This window comes from Papilio machaon, chromosome 22 (genome assembly GCF_912999745.1).
Source record: "Papilio machaon chromosome 22, ilPapMach1.1, whole genome shotgun sequence".
In the NCBI taxonomy this organism is placed as follows: Eukaryota; Metazoa; Arthropoda; class Insecta; order Lepidoptera; family Papilionidae; genus Papilio; species Papilio machaon.
Window position 1 is genome coordinate 3,917,897 of NC_060007.1, and position 10,275 is coordinate 3,928,171.

Consider the following 10,275-nt stretch of genomic DNA (forward strand, 5'->3'; position numbering starts at 1 on the left):
GATTTTTTTCAAATTGTTTCGGTTGTAATTAAAAGCAGAAATTTGATAAAGAATGGATATCTATTATAAAATAAAAAAAAATCCCAAAGTAAAATTTTTGAAAAATTAAATTAAATAATAAAACTTTATTTTATTGTCAGTGTGAGGAAAACGAGGAAAAGGAAATTTTTATGGAACAGAATAACTGTCATTGTCAAAATTGAGAGTTGAAATTTTTTGACATTCTGCATGTGGTTTTGAGGTTATTTTGTTGTGAATTGTTGTTGCTAGAATAAAATTGAAAAATGGTGAAAAAGAAAATTGATAACCGTATACGAGTGATGATCGAGAATGGTGTAAAATTAGGGCATCGTACTATGTTCCTGCTCGTCGGTGATAAGAGCAGAGATCAGGTGTGTTTTTCAAATGTATATGTCGGCATTCAACTGTTGTTACCAATACCCCGCCTGTTATTTAATTTTCAAGGGTTAATTTAACTTGTGGCCACAAAACACATTTGTTATCTTTAATATTTGCTATGGTTACAGCATGTCACTTGTGATTTAATATTTTGTAAAATTACCTTACTTTTGCAGGTGCCTATATTATACGACATGCTTGTGAAATCAACTGTAAAATCCAGACCAACAGTACTTTGGTGCTATAAAAATAAAGATGAAGCTATCAGCAAGTAAGTACTTCTCCAACACCAAAATTTAATTGTTTATTATTTCTTTATTAATAAACAATTTCAAATTACCCTGTCAATATAGAAACTTGTTTGATATTTCTGTATTCATTTTAGTCATGGACGTAAAAGAGCAAAGAAAATAGCTGCAGGCAAGCTGGAAGTGTCGGAAGAGTCATTGTTTGATGCATTTAGAGTTGCCACAACAATCCATGGTAGATATTACTCAGAGAGCCATGCTATGCTCGGTCAGACATATGGTGTGTGTGTATTACAGGTATGTACATGTATTATAAATGAAAACTATGTCTTGAATATCAACATGCTTTAAAGTTAATATTATTTAAAAACTTTACCCTTGAAACAAGACATGTTGAATGTGGATAGGCGAGAAACCTCCATTAGAGAGAGTCTTTGTCCTGTACCAACATAATAAGCAAGAAACTCTAGTTAAAGATAAACCTCTATAAGTGGAAAAATAGCGGACTCTTGGATTCTAACTTATCCAGATGTTTATTAATAATATTTCAAAGTTAATAAAACATAAATTTACTATTTTCCTTTTATTAGCATTTAATTGCGAGGCATTTAAGAAGCTACATATATGATAATATGTATTGTTTCATATAATTTTTTAGGATTTTGAAGCTCTTACACCTAACTTAATGGCTCGCACAATAGAGACAGTAGAAGGTGGAGGTCTCATTATATTCTTACTTAAGACTATGGACTCACTCAGACAACTACATTCCATTACTATGGATGTACATTCAAGGTATGAACAATATTATTATATAAAAATGTTAAATTAACCACAAATATAGTATAGGTGATGCTTGAGTCGGTACAATAGACAGAAGTGCTTGTCTTCTCTATGTGCCAACTGAAGCGCTGTGTACTTTGAAAGGACAAAGCATTTCTATATTGTTTTTGTACACCTAATACAAAAATAAATATATTTTTATTTAAATTTATGAATTGGTGTGTGCAAAACTTAGACTTAGGTAGCGAGCAACTGCTTGTGTATTAAATAAATTTTATTATTATTTTATTAAATTTGAGATCTCATGAGAGATGCAAAACTTCGTCTGACAGTTCAACATATGTGTTTCTTAAATTGTATTAATATTTTTTAGGTTTAAAACAGAAGCACATGACACAGTGGTGAACAGATTTAATGAACGTTTTCTACTATCACTTGCTGATAATCCTCGTTGTCTTGTGTTGGATGACTCACTTACTGTGTTACCTATTTCATCAAAAACAGCTCAAGTTGAACCGGTCGATGTACTACCTGAGGTATGTCCTGACTTCCACTACTGTAACACTTGTATATATGAACCTAGATAACCAAGTCATCTGACGGTTTCTACCTTCATGAGCGAGAAACTCGATCTAGCCACCTCTAGAAGCGTGAAAAATATCGCGTTGGTTTGTTTGTCTCTGTTTCGTCAAAGACGCTGAAGGGGATAATGGATGACAATACATTTTAGACTAATATTTCCACATTGGTAACATACACTGTCATAAATTCATAAGGATAACAAACTTAAAAAGCTCTGCAGTATGCCTAACACTGTTTTGCCCCATTCTATTTTTTAAAAAAAACAGTTTTTTTTTTTGGAAAACTTGGCTGATCCATCAACTTTCAAAACAAAATTCTCATACATATTTACAAAAATAATTTTAATAATTTTGGTTAGTGTTTTTTTAAATAATATATGTGTTTAATGTTTCTGTTATACATTTTCTTATATTTTTCTTACATATAGATTGACATTTTCATATTATTTTTGCAGAAAGTGAATCCAAAGTTGACGGATTTAATATCATCTTTATCGGACTCCCCTCCAGCGGGTCCGTTAGTCGCTCTCTGTCGCACTTACGACCAGGCGACCGCACTCGTCGCACTAATCAACACGCTTGCTGATAAACAATCCAGGTAACACTTACTATACTAAAGTAAGACTGTTTTAGAACAAAAAAAAGATATATAAAGCATAATATAAATTGAATGAGACTGCAGGAAGCCATAATGGCATTAATGGACTGGTGAAGATTTTTATTTCCTATCCATTTCAATCCATTTCAATGAAATGTAATAAAAAATATGTGATAAATTATAATAATTACTGTGACAGTTTGATATAAACTTAATTTAGTATACTTCTTTTCAAATACCTCGACGGCTCAAGGTCTACGCTCCGCTAAACTTAACATTGTTCTGCGCAGCTTTCATGATGTTCCAGGCTAACGATTTCTGTGTATTTCTTCTCTGCCAGGCCCCCGCATTGTCTAACCGCAGCCAGAGGTCGTGGTAAGTCAGCATGTCTAGGTCTAGCTGTGGCGGCCGCGGTTGCCCTCGGCTACGTCAATATCTACGTCACTTCCCCACATCCAGAGAATCTCATCACACTCTTTGAGTTTGTACTGAAAGGACTCGACGCCTGTTTATATCAGGAGCACATTGATTACAACATTGTACGCTCTACTAATCCAGATTTTAAGAAGGCGATTGTACGTATAAATATCGCTAGGAATTCACGGCAAACTGTACAGGTGAGAAATTTTCTACATTGTATAGTTGTAATCAAATACTTTGGCGGCTCATGGTCATCGGCGCGCTGCGCAGTGTCCTCCCCCTCCCATCCCACTTATCCCCGATACATTGAGTTCTGCACAGCGAGTAGCGCATTTAAGAGCCGCCAAGATATCTGAAAACAACTATACTTAAATTAAAATAAAAATGAATTTGTTTTTTTTTTTCGAAGTAAGAAATTATATAGTCATCTATAGAAGTTTAATATGATTGACAAATTCCATATTAAAAAGTTAGTAATGTCTTGCAATCCTTCCAAATCTTTGGTCTTCTACATACGCAAACATTTTCATACATCATCTTGTTCATTAGTACATAACGCCAGACGACCACTCTCTGCTGGCGGCGGCAGACCTGGTACTGGTAGACGAGGCGGCGGCGATTCCTATCGCCCACGTGTCGGCGGCTGCTCAGAAAGCACCGCTGGCGCTGCTCTCCTCCACTGTGTCAGGGTACGAGGGCACCGGCCGCGCGCTCTCACTCAAACTGTTCGCGCAGCTGCAGACTGAACACAATGCACCGCCACCTGTATGTTCTTTATTATTATCTATGCTAATTATAAGATTTTTTTTTATCTAAGGTTAGGAATTATTAAATTTTATAAAGATTTGTTGGTACATTAAGCTATGTTATCACAAAATTCGTTTTTTGTACTTAATAAATTAAAAATCAATTTTCCTTAATTCAGCATACATTTTAAATAAAAATAACTTACCATATACAGTCAAAATCTGTTATAACGACATCGAAGGGACTACTCATATTGAGTCGTAAAAACCGATAGTTGTAACAACCGGTGACAGGTATTAATAGGAAAGATATGTATATAACATCCAGCCAGGACCTTTGATTTTGGTCAATTTAACCGGTATGTTGTTCTAAACGATGTCGCCATAAACGGTTTTGACTGTAATCTCTAATATAAAATTTATTTATAAATTTTTACCTTTTACTTGACTGATACCTTATTTTCAGATAAAACTAGAAGAACCAATACGATATCGTACTGGAGACCCAGTGGAGCGCTGGCTGAACTCTCTCCTGTGCCTGGAGGCGCCGAGTCCCTCACTGGGAGTGGGTGCTCCGCCCCCCGCGGCCTGCGAACTGCTAAGAGTCAATAGAGATGCTTTATTCTGTTACCATAAAGCTGCGGAAGCATTTCTACATCGTCTCGTTGCTATATACGTCGCAAGTCATTATAAGGTAAGTTATATTTAGTATTTGATTCTAATTAACTTTTAAATTAGTAAAATTAAAAAGATATAAAATTTTGTTACTTTCCACTTTTTATATGCAATTTTGATAATAAAATTATTTCAAGAGCGCTTATTTAACTATGTTACCCTTCAGGTCACATGTTAGGTTTTTAATGTTTTGTACCAATACTAAGTTAAGAATTGCGTCTAAAAGAAACTGTTTTACTGTGTTACAATTAATTTTAATTTGGCATTGTACAGTCAGGAAATTTCGCGGTGTTCCACTTATAGAACTGTACCTTCTTAAAAAAAATCCAATTAGAAATCATTGACTTTAGAAAAGACGACATCATAGTAAAAGGTTATTGGTCGTGTATCACTGACCGACCTTTTTTCATACATATGTTTTTTAAAAGCTGCTTCCTATTGCTTTAAGTGACTGTCGCCTTTAAGGTGCAATACCGTCAGTTTCTCTGATTGTACACAATATGAACAGTTAGATATAATTGATTGTTATAATATTACTGTGCAAACTTTCAATTTACACCGTTGTTAATTCATTGCAGAAATTTTATTTTGACACTTTATATTATTTATTTATACAGAACAGTCCAAACGACATCCAGTTGTTAGCGGATGCGCCGGCGCATTGTCTGTTTGTGTTGCTCGCTCCGACACCGCCCAAGTCTACTTCTATGCCTGAAGTGTTGTGCGTCGTGCAAATGTGTTTGGAGGGAAATATATCTGATAAGTAAGTCTATTACAATGAATAAGAAATCAATAAAATGTAGTGTTACAAGGAAAAATGCATCTAACAATTACCATTAGACTTTGTTTTGGTCCAATGCTGAAATTATTTACTGTACTGTTTAGTTCAGTCTAAAATGAAGCGATATGACATTTAGACAAAATTATAGGTATGTGGGGAAAAATGCTTTACATGGAATTGTTTTTTTTTTTTAATTAATAATTCTAGCCCAAAAATCCAGTTTGTGTAGGATTTAAAATAATTCTAGGTCGATTTGGAAATCATTAGTAGAATGTTAACTATAGGACAGTACGCGACAGTCTCGGTCGTGGACGTAAGGCGGCGGGGGATCTGATCCCGTGGAACATCTGCGAGCAGTATGGTGACAAGGACTTCCCCAAACTATCCGGAGCTAGGATAGTCAGGATAGCAACACATCCCTCCTACCAAAGAGTAAGTTGATAGTTACTATCCATATTATAATAACTTTTGCTATCTATATTATAATACTATCGTTCTTACTACTGCGAATGTTTGGATGGATGGATGGATGAATATTTATTTGAAGGTAACTCTGGAACCGCTCAACAGGTCATAGTTTGGAAGAACACATAAGTTACTTATGTTTTTTTTAATTCCGCGCGGATGGAGTCGCGAGCAACAGTTAGTTTTATAATAAATAAGATTCTATGCAATACTCTGTTAAAATCTTTTTTTTTTCATTTAGTTTTAACACAGAAATGTAATTTATTCGTATAATAGATGGGTTACGGCAAACGAGCGCTACAACAACTGGCTGCGTATTACAGCGGGGATATTCCTTGTTTGGATGAGACTGCCTCTGATGATGAGGACAAGACAAACGGACAGACAGACACGCTGCACACAGAGAGTATAGTGCCCAGGTTATTACATATACTTCTTTATATTTAAATTTACGACTGAAAACAGAAAATTCGTAATTTCTACCTACCCCTCTTCTGGTTTCGAGTGTGTGTTATGATTAATTGAATAATTTTACTACAGAAACTAATGTTTTTATTAATTTCAGGACTAAACCACCGACTCTATTAAAAAGGTTAACAGAAGTTAGTCCGGAACACTTAGACTATTTAGGCACCAGTTTCGGCCTAACGGAATCTTTGCTGAAATTCTGGAAATCGCAGAAATATGTGCCTGTTTATTTAAGGTATTTTTAACTTACTAATATTATTAATGCCAATGTTTGGATGGGATGTATGTATGGATGGATGGATGTATGTTTGTTTGAAGATATCTCCGGAACAGCTCAACGGATCTTGATGAAATTTGTTATAAATCTAGATCATAGTCTGAAAGAACACATAGACTACTAATAAAGTTTTTTTTTAATTCCACGCGGACAGAGTCGCGGGTAATTGCTAGTAATTATAGAAATGTATTTGAGATATTATTTATATTGTGAAATCAACATTTATTTATCATACATAGTGACCGGAGTGGATACACAAAAAAAAAATCTCTTATCCATTCCCTTCTCTTATTTGGAAGTTTTTAAAAGAAATAATCTAGTATTATTATGTTTTCAGTCAAAAAGCGAACGAACTGACAGGCGAACATTCGTGTATAATGTTGCGTGCGATGTCTGAAGGGACGTGGCTCTCTGAGTACAGCGCTGACTTCAGGAGACGGTTCTGCAGACTGCTGCCTCGAGCTCTCAGGAAACTGTCCGCCTCACTCGCACTCACCACACTCCTCAATGACCATGTCACCGTACATAAACCTGGTATGTGTCACAGTCTACACTTAAAGTGGCTTTCTGAGTTAAATAATCTGAGTTAATTAAGTTTTTTTTATTCTCAATTTTGTAACTTGGTAAATTCTAAAATATTTGTCCGTACCTTTTTATTAGAAAACTGTAGAACTTATGCCTGTGACTTCTTCAACGCATAATAATGTATACGACTTGTTTTTTTTTTCAATATTACATACAGTAACTCCAATTTCATTAATATGTAAAAGGTGTCAATTTTGTTTTAAATGTTATTGTATTCTCTAGCTAGCTATTTTTCTGCCTGAAATCCATACAATGTATAGAGATGATGGATTATAAAATCAGAATATTAAAGTTAATCTTTAGTTAGTTATATGCTACATATTTTGTATTTATCCAACCGAAATAATGATGTTTTTCAGCGACCCATTTTCAAATTATTTAGTCTATTGGATTCTTTGGATTAAATCTTTTTTTTTCTTGTCAGTCTTAACAAAGCAGTTGATAAATGAGCAAGTGTCGGGTCACGACTTGGGCAGACTGGAGAGCTACTGCAGGCAGCAGGCGGACTACCGCCTCATCACCGACCTCCTCACACCCCTCGCATACCTCGTCTTCCACACGAAGGCACCCCTCAAGCTGGACGCTGTGCAACAGGTGAAATAACTAAAAAAACAATTTTTAACAACCCTAAGTTTACAGTCGAGGTCGTTTAATTCCTACCCATTTTTGTGATGACGCTCAAAATGCAATTGATCAAGTTATCGATCAAATTATGCTGTAAGAAGTGGGAAGTGAATTAAATTCTTACAATGTGGTGCACAATTAGCAGCAGTTTATTTCAAGATTTTGCCCCATCACGTCCCCATAATCATGTAACATTATTTGCGACCCCCTGACATAAGGTAGAAGGTCATCTATCCAGTTATTTGTTCGATTTCATGAAATTCTCCGAAGCTTAGCGACCCCTCGGGGGGTGTCTGTAATATACATTATTGTTGGAATCCATTTAAAATCATTTACCGCCCCCTAGACCCAAATTCAGTTTATTTCAAACTAGCTTTTGCCCAAGAATTCGGCCGCTCTGAATTAAGAAAATCTAAATATAGGCTATATGTCTAATAATGTAGCTTTCCAATAGCATTTTTTTTAAATCGCTCCATATTTTCTTTTTAGTTAAGCGTTATATACAAAGATACATAACTTGCCCGTAATAATATGAACATAATATTTATCCATTTTTTTTATAATTTTACATTTCAGGTGATATTTGTAGCAATGGGTTTCCAAATGAAAGATGTAGATGACATAGCATCAGAGTTAGGTCTGCCAGGGTCACAGATCCTCGCCAAGTTCTATGAAGCCTGCAAGAAGATAAATGCAACAGTTAACTCCGTTCTAGAAGATACTGTGGCTAAGGAGATTGGTATTGATGAGAAGACTGCAGATTTGAACACCGAAGGTCCAGTGAAACAGAGCCTTAATGATGAATTGTCGAAAGCTGCGAAGGTATTACTTTACTTTATACCTTTTGTTTTAATTTTATGGAATTTTAAGAGTAAATGATTGTTTGGAAGGATTTTTTGTTTTATTAGTAAAGAAATTTGTTTTGAAAATAATAAATATTTTGACTGAAAATTTTTTTTCATCCTCTTCAAGGGAATTTGATAATTAATAAAACAGTGAAATATTGACAAATGTGAAAGTTTAGATATGTGGATGTATGGATGGATGTTTGCTAGAAGGTATCTCCAGAAGTAGAATTTAGTTTGGAAGTACACACAGGATTACAAATTAAGTTATTTTTAAACCGTGTGGACGAAGTCGCGGGCAAAATCTTGTATCATATAATTTATCAACACACAAAGAAGACCACTAAGTGAAGGATTATGGAGACTTTAAATTCCATTGTCTGTTGCAGAATGTACCTATATTTAGTTGATAATATTATTTTGACGGTGTCCAGGAGTTGGAGCGCAAGCAGCGCAAGGAACTGTCCCGTCTGATGGGCGAGGACCTGGCCCAGTACAGCATCAGGGGCAGCGACCTCGACTGGAACCACGCCCTCGCCACCAACAAGCAGAAGAACATCATCTCTGTCAAGAGGTATACAAATAAACATCGAAAGCTACTTCATTAACGCATAATTTAAAAAAAGTAAAAAAGTAGGCTATAACATCCCCACAAACATCAGCTACTTTCCAGTTAAAGTCCCGTCATAATAGGTACAGCCATTCTAGAGATTACCTGGAACAAACTTGGCTTGCAAACAGACAGACAGACAAAAATTAATCTTTCGTTATCAGTTACAAAAACATCATGATTACGGAAATATTATTTAGGTTTTACATACAGACATCCTAATTTTATTAATTGTATAGATTCACTGACTGTCTCTCGCGACGGAATTAAAAAACTTAATAAGTAATAGCCTATGTGTTCTTCCAGACTATGTTCTAAATCTGTGTCAAATTTCATCAAGATCTGTTCAGCCGTTCTGGAGATACATTCGAACAAACAAACATCCATCCATCCATCCATCCATCCATCCATTCATCCATCCATCCGTCCTCCATCCATCCATTCATACATTCATCCATCTATCCATCCATTCGTCCTCCATCCATCCATTCATACGTTCATCCATCCATCTATAACTTCAAACTTTTGTGGTTTTTACTAATATACTGTTCTTAAGAAACGGGGCTCAAACAGCCTGATCGTGGTAAAAATCCCGTTTCTTACGAACAGTACATCCATCCATCCATTCATTAATTCACATTTATGATATTGGTAAGATTATTCATTTGTGCAATACTTTTCTCTAGTGGGGAGAAACGTCTCGGCGACGACAGCAAGGAGATAGACGACCTCATAGAGTCGCACTCCAACAAGAAGAAGAAAAAGAAGAAACACGTCAGAAATTGAATGTCATGTAAATAAATATACATTTATTATTAACAAATATGTTTCAAATTTACACGACAATAATCTAAGAGTCAAAAAACGAAGTCCTAAGTATGAAATACTTAAGTCATTAGTAACTTTGAAATCTCGTTTTTTTTTGTTGCAAACGTTCCCTCGTTCAAAATAGGTTGTGATGGTATAAGGAGGCCGATCCAGAGGCAGACCTAAAACTAGATGGAAATATATAGTGAAAAGACATGAGTGAGTGCCAAGTCTCAGATGAAGATGTCGAGGACAGAGCGAGGTGGAGGAAACTGATTGGGAAAGGTGACCCCACCACCATGTGGGATACGAGCTAGGCAAAGAGAGAGAGAAGAGATTCTCTCGTTCAAAGGTGGTAAGATT

General features: G+C 35.5%; 1 protein-coding gene across 1 annotated transcript; it reads left to right on the forward strand.

Annotated features, from left to right (window-relative positions):
• The first annotated feature begins 219 nt into the window (after positions 1–219).
• Positions 220–9,906, forward strand: LOC106720814 (RNA cytidine acetyltransferase). Its single transcript, XM_045683471.1, has 18 exons — positions 220–392; positions 576–670; positions 785–944; positions 1,306–1,442; positions 1,804–1,966; positions 2,467–2,609; positions 2,950–3,226; positions 3,579–3,794; positions 4,242–4,469; positions 5,068–5,213; positions 5,516–5,663; positions 5,973–6,115; positions 6,262–6,399; positions 6,779–6,975; positions 7,451–7,620; positions 8,227–8,472; positions 8,930–9,069; positions 9,792–9,906. Exons 1-18 carry the CDS (start codon positions 285–287, stop codon positions 9,889–9,891), a joined length of 2,955 nt encoding a protein of 984 aa, XP_045539427.1. The 5' UTR covers positions 220–284; the 3' UTR covers positions 9,892–9,906.
• Positions 9,907–10,275: the final 369 nt, after the last annotated feature.

Excerpts from the sequence above, each read along its gene's own strand:
- LOC106720814 (XM_045683471.1), top strand. The coding sequence starts at position 285 with ATGGTGAAAAAGAAAATTGATAACCGTATACGAGTGATGATCGAGAAT. Across the intron at positions 3,227-3,578 it reads ATTCACGGCAAACTGTACAG|TACATAACGCCAGACGACCA; the intron begins GTGAGAAATTTT and ends CTTGTTCATTAG. Across the intron at positions 3,795-4,241 it reads AACACAATGCACCGCCACCT|ATAAAACTAGAAGAACCAAT; the intron begins GTATGTTCTTTA and ends CCTTATTTTCAG.